This window comes from Anolis carolinensis, chromosome 3 (assembly GCF_035594765.1).
Source record: "Anolis carolinensis isolate JA03-04 chromosome 3, rAnoCar3.1.pri, whole genome shotgun sequence".
Taxonomy (NCBI): Eukaryota; Metazoa; Chordata; class Lepidosauria; order Squamata; family Dactyloidae; genus Anolis; species Anolis carolinensis.
The window spans coordinates 263,627,628-263,650,175 of NC_085843.1; the positions used below are offsets into that span (position 1 = coordinate 263,627,628).

Below are 22,548 nucleotides of genomic sequence, written 5' to 3' on the forward strand. Positions count from 1 at the left end.
AATTAGACCTTATTCATGGTGTGAGGATGTGACCAAAAAGCAAATTACCAAATAAAGGTCTCTCTCCCTCCAATATGTAGGGATGGACAACCTCTCATAATGCTATCCTATTTAAGTCTGTTCTCTGTTATTCAAATGAATTACCACAATCCTGTTTGGGTCTATATAGTATGACTCCTGTATCCATGGGGGATACGTTTCCAAACTTCATGTGGATATGCAAAACCACAGATAAGAGCTAACGCTATTAAAATGAAGGATTGCTGGCTCAAGAATACCATAGATGACTTCATCACACTCACTTAAATCAGCATCCTACTATGCTTTCACCCTGTCTTGGGGATGGAGCCCCATGCCGACCATCACATAACGTTGTGTGACTTCCGGCAGAGGCCCTGCCCCCAACAGGCGTGGAAGCCATGTTGGACACTTCCCCTACAACACATGCCAGACATGATCCATGTTGTGCACAAATCTTCTGTAGAATGGTGACATTTCCCATGTGTGATGGGGAGAGCATCGCCAAGAGGGAGTTGTACATGGGTGACAGATTTGCCCTGCTGCTCCTCTCTTTTCACTGCGAAGCCAGGCGAAGTGGGACGCTTTGCCTGCCCTTTGTGATGAGGCCCAGAGTCATGCTGGAGGACCTAAAACTGCAGAAAGAGGGAATATGTTGTCAAACATTGATAAAGAAAACCACTGATATTTGTTCCATGGATATGAAGGTCATACCATAATAGGTCCACATGTGAACCAATGTTAGGCTAGCTTACTGAACTGCCTCTGAAACCTCTCCACTGCATGGCCATTCTGTGCTTCACGTAGAGCAAGTGGGATAGCAGAAACATCTGTCAAAATCACTAGAACCAGATGCAAAATTATTACAAGCAGTGGTAAGTCTTCTGGAGAACTATGATGATTCTCAGAGCTGATATCATCATTTTGCATCTAGCTACAAAGATGTAGCCATATGCTTATTCTGTCCTGTTTCCCACAAAATACAGAATGGCTATGCTGGGGCTTCAGAGGTTGGTCAGTAAATGTAGGTGGGAGATTTGAGCAGAGACAGGGAATACCAACCCTGCAGCATACAACAAAGGATAGATGTATATGTAATCCCAGCCAGAGGCTGATATTGCCAGATAACACACATACAGACCCAATGGCATGTGTATAGATTCCTATATGTTACTGAAGGGAAGTGAGGGAGGATAACTTGGCATGGGAGAAACCAAGGCATTACGTTCTACCCCAAACTCACAATCCTATACACGTTTCCTCTGCAGTTAAATGTGCATAGCTTTAGACTGTAAAAAGAAGAAGATGCATTCAAAAACATTTTGAATCGCATGAGGGATTAAGAGAAAATGGATTGTGAAGATGATCCCCCTTGGAGTTATTTCCGTCCCAGATCTGCTGGTAAATCCATTTTACATTATGCATCCTGAAATCCTATGGGTACACGAAACACAGGAAACATCTAAACACTGCTATAAGGAATTGGGTTGTGTTCGTATCCATGCCAATACCATTAAAAGGGCTGACAGACAGATTCCTGGAGGCAAGTACCCACTTGTATTTTTTTTCTTCAGCTCTCCAATTGGATATGACAAATTGCTAAAAGCACAAGAAAACTCAGCCTTCATTGCTGCAATTTGCCGTGCAGGGAATGTTCTTGTCTGTGCTCAGGCAATTTGCCCTCGAACTCTCATCAAGCCCTCTTTCTCCCTTTGGGGCAATTCAGGAAGAGGTTCACGCTCATTTACAAAGATTTATGAAGGAGACGGGACATCAGGCACACTAAAGACCCAAGCCTCATTCCAGGGCAGGAAGAAAAGAAATATACACGCAAACAAAAGTTTATCCTTCCTCCCATGAAAGAGGTCTCAGTTGAGCTGTAACAGTAATGATCCAGAAAAGTCTTGTGAAAATAATCATCCCAAGCTTTTGAGTTTAGAGAAGAAAATAGAAGAAACAGGGAAAAGTTCTGGGTCCAAATAACAACACGGCCATTAAAGCAAAGGACACGGCACCGCAGATGGCAGTAGTGGTGTGTGGGGCAGAGAATATAGGAAAAGTTATTTTTTTAAAAAAACCTACAAACTGACATCTCCCCAAGCTCCATTCAGCAGGATTTCATCATTGTTTAAAGCAGTAGCCTAGGAACAAGAAGCAGAATCTATCCCCAGTGCCTCTCTTATGATGGCCTTTAGCCCTGGTACCCACAACCACATCAGCATCCCAACCTCTGCCTGTCTCTTCCCTGCATGGAAGGAGAGGAGGAAAAGAGGAACATTAAAACAGCACCTACAAGCCAAGAAATGGAGGTTGGGGCAATAAGAAATTTAGTTGTCATTCTGAACACCCGTTAGAATGAAAGGTGTGATAGGGAAAATGGCCTGTGCTGTGCTGTGCAGTGGCTTGAGCATTGGACTACGACTCTGGAGAGTGCAGTTAGCTTCCAATTCAGCCATGGAAATCCAGAGGGAGGCTCTCTCACTCTCAGAGGAAGGCAAAAGCAAAGTCCCTCTAACCATTTGTTCTCAACTTGTGGGTCGCCAGATGTTTTGGCCTTCAACTCCCAGAAATCCTAAAAGCTGGTAAACTGGCTGGGATTTCTGGGAGTTGTAGGCCAAAACACCTGGGGACCCACAGGTTGAGAACCACTGCTCTAAGCAAACCTTTCAAAGAAAACCTCATTATAAGTTGGCCTTAGGGTTACCATAAATCAGAAATGACTCAAAGGCAAAAGAACAACCACCACCCCTCCTGGAGTATTTTGTGGAAACAAAACAACACACTGACTCCTCATCATTCATACCTCCCTCTCTCATGGCATCACAGCATCGTGTTCTTCATTTTTCCTTCCTTCTCACTGCAGGGACTCAACAGAGAAGGGAAGACTAGGGAGAGCAACTTTTGAAAGCATTAATGGGCTGGTGGCTAAAGGGTCCTTGGTTTCCCAGAATGCCCTAACTCTACATATAAAGGTGTGGACTATCAACTGCTCCATTGGTGCAACTGCTCTGGACCCTTTCACACCACAAATTCATAGTACTATGATTCTACTCCCCTCGACATGGCTTCATCCTATTGAGACCTGGGATTAGCTGTTGGGTGAGGCACTAGACTGTGCTCCAATTGAGAATTCGAAACACCCTCCCTAAACTACAAATCTCGGGGCAGAAGTATCAGCTCTTTTCTGATATTGGAAAACAGAAAACCCTGGTCTGAAATCATATTAGGTAATTTTATCGCATATTAATAACTTCTTATATGTTATTCTATATGACCTTCTAAGAATTTTTGACTTTATTTTGATTGTTGTAAGACATTTTGAGTTCCAACATTTGGGGGAAAGGCACAAAACAAGAGAATAAACAACAACACAAACACAGAGGTTCTCTTATTCTAAGAGTATGCCCCCTTTGTTCCCCACTATTTTTCATATCCTTTAAATTGTTGGAAATTGGGATACTAGAGAAAAAAGAAAGTAGGTCTTGGAAACTTGAAATCTCCCTGTGGCTTCAGAATCTACCTCCACAAGCTGCAGGAACTTTCTAGCCAAATTGTTTATTGCTATAAATTGTCTAATATGTGTTAAAGCTGCTTAAGATTGTAGAATTTTATTTCAGTCTCTCTTCTTTCACATCATAATTTGAGCACTGCATGCATATGGTCTAAGCTGGAAGATTTGCAAGGAAAACAACATACACAGCACTTGCCTCTTTGTGTAATTCTTCCCCAGAAATTTCATGCAGTTCTTCAGCACATACACAGAGCCTAACTGTACGGGGGCGGTTGTGGTGGTTTTGCTTGGATGATAGCAACTCTGAAATATTTGTTAACATACTTGAACCCTGTTGTTCTCTCAAAATGACAGGTGGATAACAGTTCAAAGTACAAACTAAACAGAAGAAAAAAAGCCTGAAGAATTTGCAAATCAAATAAACAATAGAAAGCAGAATGGTAAAACAGTAAGCGATATATCCGCCAACAATATCCTCAGCAGAAGAAACTCCAATAACTAAGCCATGGATGGGCAATCTATGGCGCTAACAATATTACTAAATATTTTAGGAGCCCTCATCATGGGCTATACTGGCTAAGGCTGATGGAAACTGCAGTCCAACCACATCTCACAAATTGCACACCAGTTTTAAACATTTTCTGGATCTAAAGGATTATATAATCTTTTTTTTAATCAGGAGCCACATACTGAGGGCCAGAAGTTTAAGTCCATCCACACCTTTATTACCTAGGATACCACCATTTTTATGTAGATACACACTTCACTTCACTCAGTCACTTAATCTCCTTAGCTTTCATGCAGATCACAACATCTTTTCTATTTATCCCGAACCATATCTATTTCAAGTACGAGTTGACCAGTGTACCAAAATGGTGTTTGAGTTGGGCAACATGGCGTAGAGCAAGGGTCCTCAAACTTTTTAAGCAGAGGGCCGGTCCATGGTCCCTTAGAGTGTTGGGGGGCCAGACTATAGTTTGAAAAAAATACCAACAAATTCCTATGCACACTGTGCATGTCTTATTTGTAGTGCAAAACAAATATGAAAGAATACAATATTTAAAAATAAGAACAATTTTAACAAACATAAACCTACCAGGATTTCAATGGGAAGCATAAGCCTGCTTCTTGCTGATGAGATGGTCAAGTTACTTAGGATTGTTGTTGTTGTTGTTCTGTGCCTTCAAGTCATTTCAGACTTAGGGCAAGCCTAAGTCTAAAACTGAGGGCGGGGGCCAGATAAATGACCTTGGAGGGCCGCATTCGGCCCGTGGGCCTTAGTTTGGGGACCCCTGGCGTAGAGGATCTTTCACTTTTGATATTTTTTAAACATTTCATTGTGTAGTCCATGCTCTCTCTGCATTTGGAGAGACATCCCAATGAGCCATCTTTCGAGGGAGACATGGCATGGTCAAGTCAAACAATTGAGCTCGTAGAGACTGCGCTACCCACCCAATGCTATGGTGCAGAGACATGGACAACGACAAAGGCTCTCTCGGAACAACTACGGGTTGCACATGTCTCCCTTGAAAGATGGCTCATTGGGATGTCTCTCCAAACGCAGAGAGAACACAGACTGCACAACGGGGATGTTAAAAAAATATCAAAAGTGAAAGATCCTCTACGCCATGTTGCCTCACTTGTCTTCACTTTTGTCGACTACAAGAAGGCATTTGATAGCACGGAACTATTAAAGCCATTGCAGACTCTTGTAGTTGTCAAAAGTGAGAACAAGTGGCATCTGGTATTCATGGGTGATTTCTAATATTCGATTAACAGTCAGGATGTGATCAATGGTGGAGAATAAGTGATGGAATCCAGCTTGTTCAACCGTCTGTGCCTCCTCTAATATTCTCCTGATGTGGGCTAGAATACACCTGGTGAAGACTTTGTAGTTAACCGGTAGGAGAGTAATTGGGCGGTAGTTCCTCATATCTTCTATGCCTCCTTTCTTGAATAACAAGATCATTTTTGAGGTGTTCCAGGTCTTCAGTACACAGCTGTCCGCTAGATAATGAAAGAAGTGGCAGGTGAGTTCTTTGTAAAGAGGAGGTCCGCATGTTTTTAAAAGTTCTCCGATGATGCTGTCTTGATGTGGAGCCTTTTCAGCTGGCATGCTTTTTGATGGTCGAACGAACTTCAGATGAGAGAAAGAAAGGGTGGTGTTGGATGGAGAAGGAAGGCCAAGCCCTTGTGGTAGAGCACTGTGAAATAGGTCAGTGTAAAGAAATCGCATCTCTGGCTCAATTGAGAAATTTGGAAGTGACTTGGTTGCCTTTTCTGGTCTTTAAACACGGGATTATCAATCTATACTCTGCCATTTCACGGTAAGTTTTTTTCAGACTCCTTTTGGCTTCAGCTGTGGACAGCAATTGTGACTTCTCATAAGCCTTGTGATCATGAGCTATGATGAGCTCTGCATGTTTTGGATAGTTTGTGAAATTTAGGAGAGGATCAATTAGTGTTTCTTTTCTCTAACAGACATCTCGTTTCTTCTGACAACCTTCTTGTGTCATGGCAGGAGGCATGAGTTGTGGCTGTTTGGTTGATTCCAGCAAGCGTTGTTCGTAGTCCTTGTCAATGTCAGGCAAAAAGAAATAAACTGTTGAGGCTGCTACTGTTGAGGCTGCATCAGCTTCTAGTCGTTGTGGGGGTTTTCTGTTCAACAGTTGGTCGAACTTACCGCTATTCTAGCTGAGATGAAATTCCGAACATACACACACCCTATGTGAAGAACAAAGAGTCTTGGCAGAATCTTTTCTATACCAAACTGAGCTGGCTAGGCGTGTTATCTTGGCTCATAAAAAGTACAGAATGGCTTTGTTTTCATTTGTGTGTAAATCACAGGAGAAAGACAAGATATAAGTAAAATAAAACAAATAAAGAGGAAAACGCCTAGCTCTTAAAATCTGGTTATGAACCTCTGTGTACTCAACTACATAAATCAATACAAGAGTTCTCGCTACTGCACATATAAGGAATATTCTCGAGAATGGGAACATTCTCACAGAAACCCAATGGGAAGATTCATTGCTTTTACACATCAATGCTAACTGACCACTGTAAAATATGAAAGAGCTGAACCCCTTCACCAAGTCATTTGTATCTTTGGAGATTCTTTTACATTCTGTCTTACGCCCATAACTGTATAAATATGCTTTATACGAGCAGCTTTAATACCACCTGGTACTGTATCCAAAGCAATTGATTTATGACCACAAAAGCACATAATAAAATGAAAACCCTGGGCGCCTGTGCCATTTCGTTTCTTTTTTCCTTTCTCTCTGTTTGGAGATTTTGTTCAGTTTGATTTTTTTTTAAATTATCACTTTCCTTCCTGGGTTTCTCCATCAATAATGAAGAATGAACTTGTAGTGGCAAAAACTCAAAGAGTGGGGGAAAGTAGAAGAGATTTGCCCAACCCTATTATGGAATGCAAGGGAAGAACTCAGATGGAACTTTCACCTCTGAGTATCATAGAATCATAGAATCATAGAATAGTAGAGTTGGAAGAGACCACATGGGCCATCTAGTCCAACCCCCTGCTAAGAAGCAGGAAATCGCATTCAAAGCACCCCCGACAGATGGCCATCCAGCCTCTGCTTAAAAGCCTCCAAGGAAGGAGCCTCCACCACAGCCCCGGGGAGAGAGTTCCACTGTCGAACAGCCCTCACAGTGAGGAAGTTCTTCCTGATGTTCAGGTGGAATCTCCTTTCCTGTAAAAGGAATGCAGTTCCTTGCTGAGGTCTTTATTGTATTATGAATACAATGAAGGACAGAAACTAATACATCAACCCACAATATAGATTAACATATGAGACTAACCACGAGCAACATAATCAGTGGCTAGCTGGCTTGGGAGAAAAGTGAGGCAAAAATTAATTAATGGAATAAAATCTATATTATCCCTGACCTAATTATTATTTGTATTCCAACATCAATTGTTTAATGGTGATGAGATGCTTAAGAGTAAGAGAGCCAGTGTGATGGAGTGGTTTGAGCACTGAACTATGACTCTGGAGGCTCTAGGTTTGGCCACGGAAACCCACTGGTTGACTTTAAGCAAATTACACACTCTCAACCCCAGAAAATCCTGTGATAGGTTCACCATTCATCTGAAACAATGTGAAGGCACATGAAGAAGCTTAAGTCTACATTAGCTGGGCCTACCACAGTATCTCTACTCTTCCTTCTTTTGATGTCATTCTTATTTCCTCAGTTGTCTTCAAGGTCATAGAATATGGTTTCTTAAGCCTACACAAACAGTATCACCATACTGTTTAGTGTCACTTCTTCTTAACAATGTGTTGATTAAATATCATGATACCTCAAATGTCAGGAACAGATGGTTAAGAAAGCTATCATCTCTGGATGGACTACAAGCCAACAGACTGTAACACACAATAATAAACATTTTAAGCAGAGCATCCACCTCTAGCTCATGGCCCCCTCCTTCCCCATTTCTGACTCACTCTTCTTTTCCTCGCCTCCATGCCCTTATGCAAGGAAAAGTGGCTTATAGCTGCTTATGTAAAACATAATGCATAAATCTTAACAGCACATAAAGCCTTTAGTTGGATGTGAAGAGTTTCCTTTAAACATTCCTCATGTTATTTGCCTTTTAGAAGAATCCTTAAACATCCTCATTATGAAATGAAAAATTGTGCATTTCAAGCTCCTGCTGAAGCAGGAGGATTTTTCAAGCTTTTCCATATTTGGGAGGGCATGGCTGCATGTTGTTAGAAAAGCTGAAGTCAAAGGAATGGAAAGGTTTACATGAATAAACTTTCGTTCTATCAGGAGCCTGCAGTTTGCTGCTCTGCAACTCAGCAGGCCTTTATACTCCACAGGGAGTTTGTACAGGGCAGCCCTCTACACGGATCTCCAACTAGAGATATATTTATATAGACATCTATTCCTCCGCAATGGAATGTCCCCAGAAGGCATCTGTAGCACTTTGCAAGTAAAGAAAAACAAGGTGGAGGAAAAGACAAGCAAATGTTATTGGAGCAACATTTCCCTGAAGGATCCTTGGAGGTGTTTGTTGTTTAATTTTAAAAACAAAAATGTGGATATAACTTAAACAAATATGAGAAAGGGGTGGATGGAGTGATTCTTTCTTAATACTAGACCTTTGAGTGACTAAAATGAACATGCTTTCATTGGATTTCAGAACTGGTTTTGGACAAATTTTAGTAAACCCACAGAATTTATTTCTACAGGATGTGATAGGGGAAAGCAATCAGTCTATAGGGCTTACAAAAGACAAAAAGGATCTGCAACAAACATGCCTTGTGTGGCATGTGTCTGTTCTGGGATCTAGCTTGTCCTTAGCAGAACTTTATATTTAATGCCAGTTTTTTCTATTATCTTCTCAACCAGCAGTCGGTTAGTATTCCAAGGCCAACGGACCTGCTTAGTCCTGTTGGGTGGTAATTAATGCTCATTTTATAAGGGCATTGTAAAGCGGTACACTAGAGTCTCGCTTATCCAACATAAAACGGTCCAGCAAAACGTTGGATAAGTGGAAATGTTGGAAAATAAGGAGGGATTAAGGAAAAACCTATTAAACGTCAAATTACGTTATGATTTTACAAATTAAGCACCAAAACATAATATTTTACAACAAATCGACAGAAAAAGCAATCAATACATGGTAATGTTATGTAGCACTTACTGTATTTACAAATTTAACACCAAAACATCCCAACATATTGAAAACATTGACTACAAAAATACTGGCTACTAAAAATTGACTACAAATAAAGATAGAATTGCTGCCTAGAGAAACAACTGTGGATCTGGACAGGAGGCAGACTGCGTTGGATAATACAGAACATTGGATAAGCAAGAAAGATGCAAGATGTCCAGTAGCTGAATTGGAGCAGCACATCTGTAGTAAACAGTGCAATTAAACTTGAGTTGGGACAGAATGAATGGTGAAAAAGCTCCCTCTATGTGGTGCAAGAACCTAAAAAATCCAAAAACCAAAGTTTAATTTCACTATTTTATAGAAGGGACAGCAATTGTTTATGTTGTTGTATATAATGGGAATTAGGCATCCACAGATTTAGGAGTTACTGGAACCAAACCCCAGTAGATACCAGGGAATCACTATAGTGCAATACAACAAATCTGGGGACCAAAGTAAAATTAAATCAGTAGCAGAGGAGAGTCCTATTTGTATGAGGGCAACGCTCCAGTTTTGTTTCTCCCTCCTCCCATGTTAGGAAAGTAAAAAGAATCCAAAAGAAAAAAGGAGAAGCAATTTGAAGCAGATGCAGAGAGGTATGAAACTTAGCATGCATCTCCTGATGCCAGCTCCCAAATCTTTAAATGCAATTTTAAAAACAAAAACAATCCCTTACAATAAAGTACATGAAACATATTGGCAAGGGAGAGAGAAAAAACACCTAAAGCTACATTTTCAGCCAGCAGGAGTGCTTGCTGCTGATTATTTAGTGGGGAATTCAGAATATTTATCTCTTTAATGAGGTCTCGTTTTCGGGATTACAATTATCAGGTTCGAATGTTAATTGCTAATAGGTGCTCTGCTGTTAAAGACTACTTATTCTTTTAAGGGTAGTGGCTCTGCATCTACCCCCTCTCCCATAGAGAATTACTGACTGCTTTGAGTGAATTGCATGATTACAGGCCACAAAACACCATTAGAAAGTAGTGCAAGTCATTTATACTTTCTGAATCTATCTTCCAGTTGCTGTTGTTTTCTATAAAGTTTCCGTCTTGTATGGACCGTTTGCAAAAATATAAACTTGGAAGTCAATCAAGGGGATCTTTCATGTTACAGTAGGCGGTCCATTTTTATGGGGGAAAGGGATGCAGGGGTGCCATGAAAGGGGAGAAAACCACAAATTTTGAAAAATGCTTAAATTTTTTTCCCTGTTCTCTAGGAATCTCTCGTTCGGTGGTCCTCAACCTGTGGGTCCCCAGGTGTTTTGGCCTACAACTCCCAGAAATCTCGGCCAGTTTACCAGCTGTAAGGATTTCTAGGAGCTGAGGGCCAAAACATCTGGGGACCCACAGGTTGAGAACCACTGCTCTATTTCCTTTAGCACAGGAGTGTAAAACACATTATCATGAAGGGCCACATGAGCTTTATGGTTGCCTTCAAAGGGCCATTGATCTATGGATACAGGATGCAAGATACAGCAATGACAGTTACTGTGGAGCGCTGTGATTTTGCAGTGTGAAGGTGCCTCAGGACCCGAAGCAGGCCATAAGATTGCAAGCCACTTTCCAGTTTTGCCAAATTCAAGCTTGCCAAGTATTTTAATTATTTAAAATGCATAAAAATTTGCAATGTACCAGAAAACAGATTGTCATTTTTTTCCTGAAATTAATTATAAATGAATTTTTCATTAAATATTATTAAACTCATTAAAAATTTTCCCCAGTCATCACTAACAAATAAAATCCCACATGATACATGATTAATTAATGTTAAATTTATATTTATATATAACTGAACTGCAAATGTACTTAAATTTACTTTAATTAATGTATTAACTATTCATGTTGAACTAAAGTGACTGTGATACTGATTATCCCACTGAATATACAAGTTGAGTATCCCTTATCTGGAATTCTGAAATCCGAAATACTCCAAAACCCAAAACTGTCTACATAGGTTGCTGAGAAAGGGACACCTTTGCTTTCTGATGGTTCGATGTACACAAACTTTGTTTCATGCATACCATTATTAAAGATATTGTGTATAAAGTTACCTTCAGGCTATGTGTATATGATACGTATGTTTCATAAATGATTTTTGTGTTTAGATTTGGATCCCATGTCCAGAAAACATCTCTATGTCAAAGACAGAACGCCACCAAATAGAGTAAAACTCAGTTTATTGAGGTTACAAAACTGAAAATGCCCGTAGGAAACAAAGGATTAGGCAAACACTTGACTTCAGTGTGAAAAGTAACAAAAACAGCTCCATTTGAACTAAAACGGTTCAAAAGGATAAACCGGATTAAACAGGAGTTTAATCCGGATTAAATCAAAAGTGCTTACTTCAGCCTGCAAATTTAGCAAACAAAAGAGGATTAACAAAGGTCAGAATGAACACAATAAACTAGCAGCAGATTCCTCTCTGCTACTCAAAAGCTACAGATGAGTAAATCAGGCTGTTTACTCCTCCGTGCAACGAGCGAAATCCGGGTCCAGGCACATCAATCAGGGTAACGGCAGTCAGCAGGGTCTCAATCCGGTCCAAGGTCGAAAGCCAAGTGCAGACGTCTAGAATTCCACAAGTCCCACCGATAGCCACAGAAGGGATAATCCGGGGTCGAAGTCAGTCAGTCCAGCGTCAATCCAGAGTAGGTAATTAATGTCCGTCAAAAAGACGACGGAGGTCCAAGGTATCCAGCAACGAATCACACCCGTCTTCAGGAAGTTCCCCAACAAGAGCCCAAGCGTTCGTCCAGATTACCTTGCCCAACGCAATTAGACATTGATCCTAAACCCCATTTTATCCCAGTTCAAACTCATCATCACTGTCAGCTGCCATCCTAATCCCAGGTGCCTCATCATCATCATCCTCATCAGAGCTAAAACACCTTTGACTACGCCCCACAGCATCCCCAGCTGTGGATCGCGCTCCATCCCTCCAGCCCGTCCATGGGTCTGATCCTGCAACCCGCCAATCGCCTCCCATGCTTTCATTGCCGGTGACACCCAAATCCTCCCTCACACGAGTCCACTCCATGTCATCCTCCTCCGAGCTGACCATTTCTTCCTCCATTCCCTCGGTAAAACCCTCAAAAGAGTCCTCATCTGTTGGTTCTGCAAATAAGTCCCGGAGCCGTTTCCTTTCACGCTCCTCAAAAGAGTCTGACTCTCGAGGAGTCTTACGACCCCGTCTCCTAGTATCGGAGCCAGAAGGCTCAACCATAACACTCTATATATCTGTAGATAGATAGATGATAGATATATAGATGCAAATGTTACAAAATTAGAAAGAAAATCCAAAATATGGAACACTTCTGGCCCAAGCCAATTTTGGACAAGGAATAATCAACTTGTACTGTATTTAGTAGTGGTTCGGTGCATTTAGCAATGGTTTACTGATGGAAATCAGCAGCAAACCATAATGTTGATGTATTTACAATAACAAATTCCAGTTGGCAGTTTGAGAGGGTGCAAAAAGAGTCTTGGGCAACTGTATGTGAACCTGCTCTTTGCCTCTCTCCTGTACTGGCCTTTAGGGATCTCCATGGTACTGGCTTCGCTAATGGTAGTGAAAGTGTTGGTGATGGGAGGACAGCCATGATGGAGCTGGACATTCAACATTCCCCTCTCCTTCCACTGACCATAATGAGTAGAAATTAATTGCTTGAGATTTGGGACTGGCTTATATTCAGGGTCTGTTTGGTCATGTATTGGGAGAAAGTCCTGCAGATTCACAACCTTCCTGGCACACAGTCGAAACAACTTGTTTGGATTGTAGATCTGGGAGGCCAGAAACAGCATCCTTCTACAGCTACACTATTGGAAGACAACGATATGCTGTTCTATCAGTTGGCTCTTTGCTGGCCGAACAAGCTGGCACCTGAATCTTATTGTGCTTAAGCCACATTCTTGGAAATTGCAGGTTGGTTCCTTAATTTAACTTATATAGATTGTTTTATTGTCTTGGATTTACCTTTTCAAGTAGGTGCAGCTATTAATATCAAGAGGCTATATATTAATATATTGCAAGATGGCTGACACCATTGAAATATTTAGTTGGCAGATTGCAAGTTAGGGGCAGCAGAATTTGGGTAAGATTTTTTAAACTGCAACTTCCAGAATCCCCAGCTAGCATAATTAGTAACATTTCCAAAGGTCTAGGTTATCTCTGTGGTGATTCTGTGGAAGTGAGATTATTATTTTGGGTAGACAATCCCCTTGAAGAAATTGGCTCCCTTTGGCAAGCTAATATAGAAACCTGGCCAGAATAAAATTAACAGCCAAGAAGACTAAATGGAAGCATCCACAGTTCATCTGATAGAAAAGTACAATCAAAATTAATTTTGGAAAGATGAACGCATTTTTCCCCAAAATTAATTCTAATTGTACTTTTCATATTGCGCTTTGGGCAGTCTAGGATTTTCTAGGCTGTTCCCACTCATCTTTAAGACATTGAAAAACTATCAGTAATCTTCTGTTTCTCATATTCCATCACTCCCTATGGCTCTCCTTCCCTCTCCATGAACCCTCCTACACTATTGAATCAGTACCGTTTGACACCACTTTAGCTGCTATGGCTGAATGCTATGGAGTCAAGGGAGTTGTTGTTTTACAAGGTCTTTGCCAAAGAGTATTGGTGCCTCACCAAACTACACATCCCAGGAGTCCATAGAATTGAGCCATGGCAGTTAAAGTCGGGTCAAACTATATTAAATTTTACGGTATAGACCAGGCATGGACAAATTTCGGCCTTCCAGGTCAACTCCCACAATTCAAACACCTGGAGGGCAGAAGTTTGCCCATGCCTGACATATTTATTTATTTAATATCAAAAGCATTACATAAATTAGTATAAAACTGATAAAAATAGAAGGAGCACAAAAAGGGGGACACAGAAAGAGCCTCCTCGAAGACTCTGTAAATATAGTCGGGCGTCCCCAGGGCAATGTTTCTTGCAAATGGCTAATCTTTTCAAACCCAAAAGCATTGCTTTTAAACATTTTAAATTGGAGGTGTGTTTTTTTTCCCCACCCACAAATAGATGAACACCAAAGGTCTTTATCAAGACCATTGCTAACAATTATGTCTATTAATATAGAAGGTTTGTCACTTGCTAAGGAAGAGCTACTGGCCAAAATGTCTGAGGACATTTCGTGTGGCATCTTATGTCTACAAGAAACACACAGAGACATCACAATGCCTGGTTTAGATGCACCCTGAGAAATTACTTTAACTCCCATGGCTGCATTCTATAGAACACTGGGATTTCTAGTTTGGGGAGTGGTATTGAGAATTCCCATATGGAGAGCTGTAGTATCTTACCAAACTATAATCCCGAGCCCAATTCAAGGTGCAGGTGCTTACCTACAAAGCCCTGAACGGTTTGGGACCATCCTACCTCCGTGACCACATCTCTGTCTACGAACCCACGCGCTCACTTCGGTCATCTGGAGAAGCCCTGCTCGTGATCCCGCCTGCGTCGCAAGCGTGGTTGGTGGGGACACGAGACAGGGCCTTCTCTGTGGTGGCCCCCCGACTCTGGAACACCCTCCCCAAGGATCTCAGACAGGCCCCTACATTGGCAGTCTTCAGAAAGAACTTGAAGACCTGGCTGTTCCAATGTGCCTTCCCAGATTAATAGGAAACCTCCAATACCAAGTCCTATAAGCACTTTATTAGAACTTAGATTGCATATCGCACCCTGCACTTGCCCTATAAGCCTTATATTTCACCTGTCACATCAGCACTTTTAATCTTGTACCCATTACTCTGGCCCGGCCCAGTTTTATTGTGTTTTAGCGTATTGTTTACTGCTGGTTGTTTATACTGTTTTAATTGTTTTAATTTGCCTTTTGTTTTGTATTGTTATATTGTGTGTTGAGGCCTTGGCCTTTGTAAGCCGCATCGAGTCCTTCGGGAGATGCTAGGGGGGTACAAATAAAGTTTAATAATAATAATAATAATCCCTATGATTCCACAGGGTATTGCCAGGACAGCTAAAGTGGCATCAAAGAGCTAAAATGTGTCAGTATGAAAGTGGTCCGAGATTCTCAAAGATCTGAAGTCGTCTTTGCCTAAAGAGAAATTGCTTTGTCACAAATAAAAAAATACCAAAGATATCGCTACCGTTTTTTGTCAGACCACCTACAGAAGAGCGCATCCAACTTTATAAGCTTACCGGCTCTTTTAATCCGCTTCCTCTCCTTCAGCTGATAGGGCTTGTGATCGTGTGACAAAGGGATTGCGTTCCCATCCTTATCGCACAAGACGCCCCTCGAATCCCCAACGTTGGCCACCGTGAGCTCCTTATCTGACAGCAAGGCAATCAGACATGTCGTACCTGAAGGGGAACAGAAGTGGACGGGGAGGAGGGGAAAAGAAGAGACCATCAAGACAATGGAGCGGAAGTCACTGCCTCTCGCCGCATCCTCCTCTCCCCACCTGCGTTATCAGCATTCAGCAGCCACTGGGAGCGTCGATATCTGACCGAAACATCTAGTACGCCGATGACAGCCTATTTAATGGTGCTGATCAAAACTGACAGTCAATTTCTTCCCTTTGCAATAGTTTTTTAAAAGTAGATTTGATTTTTGGGTTGGCATTACAAGGGTCAGTCCTTCAGCACAACACTTCTCACCTGGCTTGTCATTGAGGTATAATTTGAAATGGCTGCAATGCAGAAAGTCTGTCAGGAGCAAGATTCAGAACAGAGCCCTACATTAAGATAACTCTGATGGGAGACGGATGCTCTTATGTATAGAATATATACATTATTTGATCTTTCCTCCTCTCTCTCTCGCTCTGTCTCGCACACAAATACTACACCTTGCAGTATGTTGTAAATGACAGAAGGAATGGGCTCTAAATTACAGAGAGCAGAAAGGGAAATATATTCCCAGTGATAATCTGACAGCTGTCTTCTCCCACTGGGCAAGGAGAGTAATAAGACAGAAAATTCCTATTGGCATATCAGTCTCCACAGAGCCTTCCCTGACTGACAGCAACTTGCATTTACAAAATGTAGGAACAAACTATATCTGAGTTGGAGGTGACCTACTTGACCCCTGTCAAAGGGAGTACCATCAGGAAAGGCAGCTTCCATGCATCTGACCATGTTAAGACTCATTATTATCCAGGAAAGGTAGACGGCATATCCTCTAAACACAAGAAACTGCCTTACTACATATTGATTTACTAACTATATTTATAGCTCACCTCTCCTTCGATTTAATCAGGATGGTATCCATGGTTCTCTTCCTTCCTACTTCAACCTTCCAACAGTCCTGAGAGGTAGCTTGGACTAAGTCTGGCTCAACACTAAAGAATTAATGCCATTTGACACCACTTTAACCAGGAGCCCCCGGTGATGCAATGGGTTAAACCCTTGTGCTGGCAGGACTGATGACTTGAAGGTTGGGTTGCTGACCTGAAGGTTGCCGGTTCGAATCCAACCCGGGGAGAGTGTGGATGAACTCCCTCTGTCAGCTCCAGCTCCATGTGGGGACATGAGAGAAGCCTCCCACAAGGATGGTAAAACATCAAAAATATCCAGGCATCCACTGGACAACGTCCTTATAGATGGCCAATTCTCTCAGACCAGAAGTGACTTGCAGTTTCTCAAGTCGCTCCTGACTGTCGCTCAGGACTGTTGGAAGGTTGAAGTAGGAAGGAATAGAACCATGGGTACCATCCTGATTAAATTGAAGGAGAGATGAGCTATAAATATACAAAGTCGCTCCTGACATGGAAAACAACAACACTTTAACCACCATGGCACAATGCTATAGAAATCTGACATTTGCAATTTGGTGAGACTGGACTCTTTGGTACAGAAAGTTAATGTCTTGTAAAACTACCACTCCCTTGATTCCATAGCATTGAGCCATATCATTAATTTTACAATATAGATGCTTCCTGAGAGACTACACACGACCCAAGGTCATCTTGTGAGTCCCAATGTAACTTATTACTATTATTATTACTAATTTATTTTATTTATATTCCACTTTATCTCTCTTAAAGAGATACAAAGCAGCAAACAATAAAAGCAAAACAACAATAAAAAATACACTATTATGTAGTGTAAGGCTGTGGCGCAGCTGGCTAGTAACCAGCTGCAATAAATCACTACTGACCAAGAGGTCATGAGTTCGAAGCCCGGGTCGGGTTAAGCCCCCGACCATTAAATAGCCTGGCTTGCTGTTGACCTATGCAGCCCCGAAAGACAGTTGCATCTGTCAAGTAGGGAAATTTAGGTACGCTTTATGCGGGAGGCTAATTTAACTAATTTACAACATCATAAAACTGCCAGCAAAACACAAGGAAAGGAATGAGGAAGTACAGCCACTAGTGGACGGTGAAGCAACAGCTCCCCTTGTGGCCGGAATTGTGAAGCTGGAAAAAATGTTAAATGCCTCTGTGTCTGTCTATACTGCATGTTGTTTGTCTGTTGGCATTGAATGTTTGCCATATATGTGTTCATTGTAATCCGCCCTGAGTCCCCTTTGGGGTGAGAAGGGAGGAATATAAATACCATAAATAAATGTTGTTGTGAGTTTTACAGGCTGTATGGCCATGATTCAGAAGCATTTCCTCCTGACATTTCACCCATATCTATTGCAGGCATCCTTGTGAGTTTCCCGGGCTGTATGGCCATGTTCCAGAAGCATTCTCTCCTGATGTTTCACCCACATCTATGGCAGGCTTCTGGAACATGGCCACACAGTCCGGAAAACTCACAACCACCCAGTGATTTTGGCCATGAAAGCCTTCAACAGCACAATACACTATTAATACATACTGATTCTGAGTTTTTATACAGTACATACTTAAGCAATCTAATTCAATTCTTTACAAATTCAGATAAAATATAAATTCTGAGTATTTGATTGCCCTTCCAAATATGGCACCAAAATGTATCATGGAAATATGATATGTGCAATACAGTATCATAGGCCCTTGGCATCTGCTGGCATTTGGTTCAAGACCCTCTGTGGATCCCAGAATTATGGTTGCTAAAATTCCATGATATACAATGGTGTCGTAAAATAGCATCACCTATTAAAAAGGGCAAAATCAAGATAGCTGAATCCATGGATGTTGGGGGAGCAAATGTACTCTTTTCAGCCCTACATTATAGTATAAAATATCTCAAAGCCTTCCTCTATGACAGGCTCTTATAAGACTTTGTTTCTAATAATCAAAACGTGAGCAATACATCACACATTTTGCTATGCACAAAAACGTAACTTCATTCTTAATCCATCTCAGTTTGAATTGCAGAAATATCAATGGAATGGAGTCAGACTCACAAATCTTCTACACTTGACCTATAAAGTGACTAATTATGACTTTCAGTGGCATCAGTAATACTGATCGTAGCAGTTAGGCAAAGCATTTCCTTTAGTTCTCTCGCTGTAGACTTTTAAGACTGGAAATGCCATGCAGTGAATCTTCTGTATGCAAAGCATGCCATCTGAACACAGAAAGCCTGCCCCTCCATTCTGAGGATGCAAAGGCACCAAGGAATTAAGGAAGCGACCTTGAAGAAAAGGAGGGCTTGAGGACGCAGCATTAAGTGATTCAGAGATCTCACAAGAAACATTTGCCCATCTGTTCTAAATCCTCATCTCTTTTATATTTCCAGGAAGGCTGGGGTGGGTGTCTCTTATTGCCTTTCGGCTGGCAGGTGAAAACCTTTCTGTTCAACTAAGCTTTGAATTCCCGATATGCTTGTTTGTTTTGACATTTCGACCAGGCCTACACTGATAGAAATCTTGAAGAATTATACTGTTTATTATTAGAATTAGGCGTATTTCCACAAAAGCGTCAAATCGGAAATAACGGCTAAAGAGTACCTTAATGTCAAGACTTAGCAGCTCCCTGTCCCTATTTTGCTTTAGAGTAAATATAAGTGCAATGCCCTAAAAGCACCAGATCCCGTCTATCTGGTCTTAGAGGTTAAGCAAGGTCAACCCCGGTTAGTACCCAGGTGGGAGATGGAGAACAAATACTAAGTGATATAGGTTGTATTTCAGAGGAAGGAACAGGCAAAAACGCCTCTAAGGATTCCTTACCTTAAAAAAATTCTATAAAATTCATGGAGCCAGTCTAAGTTTTTTTTCGTGTCAGAAGCGATTTGAGAAACCGCAAGTCACTTCTGGTATGAGAGAATTGGCCGTCTGCAAGGACATTGCCCAGGGGACGCCCGGATGTTTTGATGTTTTACCATCCTTGTGGAAGGCTTCTCTCATGTCCCTGCATGGAGCTGGAGCTGACAGAGGGAGCTCATCCGTGCTTTCCCCGGATTGGATTCGAACTGGCAACCTTCAGGTCAGCAACCCAACCTTCAAGTCAGCAGTACTGTCGGCACAAGGGTTTAACCCTTGCACCACCGGGGGCTCTGCCGTCACTGGAAGCAGACAGGTTACTTGAATATAAGTGGCATAATCTAAATTGGAAACCTAGCCTAGGTTTTAACTCTTTCTCCCTGTTATCACTGCATTGAAAATGAAACCGTGTGTATTGCATATTCACTCTGATCTGGCAGCACAATGTGTGTGAGGAAGGTTAAATCCTTGTGTTTAGAGCTAACATCTGGATTCGATGTCTGCACCTTCTCTGGACTAAAGTAAAAGAGAAAAGAAAATAAGAGATGCAAAGTTGCTTGCTGCAACTTTAATGCCAATTCTGGCCCTAAGCAGCGATTAAACATTTCCAAGGAACACACCTGACATTTAACTTGACTTATTCGAGGACTGCTGAAATTAATTTATTTCCACACCATCACAATTCATGTTCCAGTTTATCATTTAACGGTAAATAAAATTAATTTCATGCTTGCTTTCTTTTCCTTTTATGTGGGCCAGAGGAGTGCAAGGTGAATTTTCACCTCCGTTAGTTAATTTACATCTGATTATTCATAAGACTGAGACATCTGTCTTTGCATATAATGGAGACTTGGAAGGAGAAAAAAAATATTAGCCATGCTGGAAAAGGTTATGAAAAACCCTTGTTAATATATGCATGGAAAGGAAAGAAATATAAAGGAGTAACTGGAACACACAGTGAATTGCATATCCTGATCTTAAAAACGGAGGTGCTACTCCAAGCCCGTAACATGAAAGCAGTGGTATCACATTGGGAAAAACAAAAGAATTTGTGTAGTGCTATTAGAATAGGAGTAACGCCTATTCTAAATCTTCATTTGCTGGTGCATTAAATCCACAGTCTGAGATATAAAGCTGAGAGGCGCTTTCAAACGACTGAGTGAAATCTTCTGGATTCAGTAGCTTTATACAGGGTTTCATGCCTTCCAATTATGTGTTAAGGGGGCAATACTTTGTTCATATCCCTGTCCTTTCCAGCTCTACTTTTGCAGAGAAACAGCAAGGTGTATTGGTTTGAGTGTTGGATTGGGATTCTGGGAGACCAGAGTTCAAATTTTCACTCAGTTATAGAAACCCATGAACATGGGTAAGTCATGCTCTCTCACAATGTGTCTGCACTGTAGAATTAATGCAAATTGACTCCACGTTAACTGCCATGACTGAATGCTATGGAATCCTGGGATTTGTAGTTTGGTGAGGAACAAACACTCTTTGGCAGGGAAGGCTCAAGATCTCATAGTGGGGTCAGATCGCATTACAGTAGAGTCTCACTTATCCAACACTCGCTTATCCAACATTCTGGATTATCCAACGCATTTTTGTAGTCAATGTTTTCAATATATCGTGATATTTTGGTGCTAAATTCATAAATACAGTAATTACTACATAGCACTACTGCGCATTGAACTACTTTTTCTACCAAATTTGTTGTCTAACATGATGTTTTGGTGCTTCATTTGTAAAATCATAACCTAATTTGATGTTTAATAGGCTTTTCCTTAATGCCTCCTTATTATCCAACATATTCGCTTATCCAACATTCTGCCGGCCCATTTATGTTGGATAAGTGAGACTCTACTGTATCATGGGCCAGCCCATGAATGGCCCTGCTTCTCCTTCCATACATAGCTACTTTTGTCTGTTTGCATATAAAGGATTCTGGTAGCACATTTGAAAGTAACTTGGAAAAAAGGAATCTGTACCACAAACTTGACTTTATCAAGTAAGCTCCACTTATGCTGTGTCTTATTTTCAAAGAAAACTTGGGTAAGGGATCGATGTTGATGATATACCAGCAAATTTAGCAACAGCAATGCTCTATGGACAGTAAAAATGGCTGGAGGAGACATGCACCTCATGGGAAGGACACATACACTGCTCACTCCTGTATATATTATGTCTATCACTTAGTAATCCCCATTGAACTCATTGGAACTAAGAGAGAGATACACATACCTACACGTACCTTATTCTCAGGTAAGTGCATATAGGGATGTAATCATAGTTTTAACACTTTTAAATGGCAAAATTATCAGCGTATTTCTCCTATCGATTTTAGTTCTACATTTTCTTATCTATAGCAAAAACTACTTATTAGATAATAATGAGAAGCTAATTATAAATAACTAAGATACTGGAGTGTTTTTAGAAAAAAAAACTTTCATTTTGCCTTTGGCCTCACCTCAAAAACAGAATTTTATGAGGAATCTAGACTCCATCATCTCCCATTTGTAAATTCTCCTGGTTTTCTGCCAGTTCTACCAAGAACTATGTATATACCTGAAATTAGACCAAGTAACTTGACACATATTTTTTTGTTCACATTTACTTCTGATGCAGAATGTGTTTTGTATTTTTCCCAACCACCGTGTTCCGAAAACTGGGAAAACACACCAGCAGGATGGTAATTTTCATTTTGATTCATGAAGCCTTGTGGTCGATAATTTGCTGCAGAGTTGACTAACAAAACTGCAGAGTTTGCATTATGCCCCTGACCTCACGTGGCAACCTTCCACCACAGGAGGAAGAAAAACTATTTCACTTCGTTTTCTTCTCTGCTTTCACTCGCTTAACCTTGTATAATGCAAGAAAGAAAAAAAAAAAAAACAGTGGTCTTCTCAGTTGTCTCCAAATCTTATTTAACGGCATGGTGGAAAATTCTGAACATAAAGGGTCGAAAATTGTGAACAGGTTTTGTTGTATTAGACCCCAGATAGTTTACCGAACAGCAACCTGTGGTGTTGTTTGAAAAGGAAAGAAACCACTGGGAAATTTCAAACCTACATTATGCTAACTTGAAATGAAATAATGTAGGCTAGGAGCTGAAAATAGCAAATGAAAGACATATTCAAGACCATGTCAGTGGTCTCTTGAATTTGGGCAGATTTACAATAGATTGCTTCCTGTGCCCAAACGTTCCTATGTTGCCTCCCTTTC

The 22,548-nt window shown here is 41.0% G+C and overlaps 1 protein-coding gene across 2 annotated transcripts in view; it reads right to left on the bottom strand.

The window, feature by feature from the left end:
- ppm1l (protein phosphatase, Mg2+/Mn2+ dependent 1L) overlaps positions 1-22,548 on the bottom strand; it is a 233,233-nt gene that overhangs the window by 12,727 nt on the left and 197,958 nt on the right. For both annotated transcript variants that reach the window (XM_003218167.4, XM_016992023.2), the window contains one exon: positions 15,402-15,563. In XM_003218167.4, the coding sequence (XP_003218215.1) occupies positions 15,402-15,563 (162 nt within the window). The remainder of the gene's footprint in view (positions 1-15,401; positions 15,564-22,548) is intronic.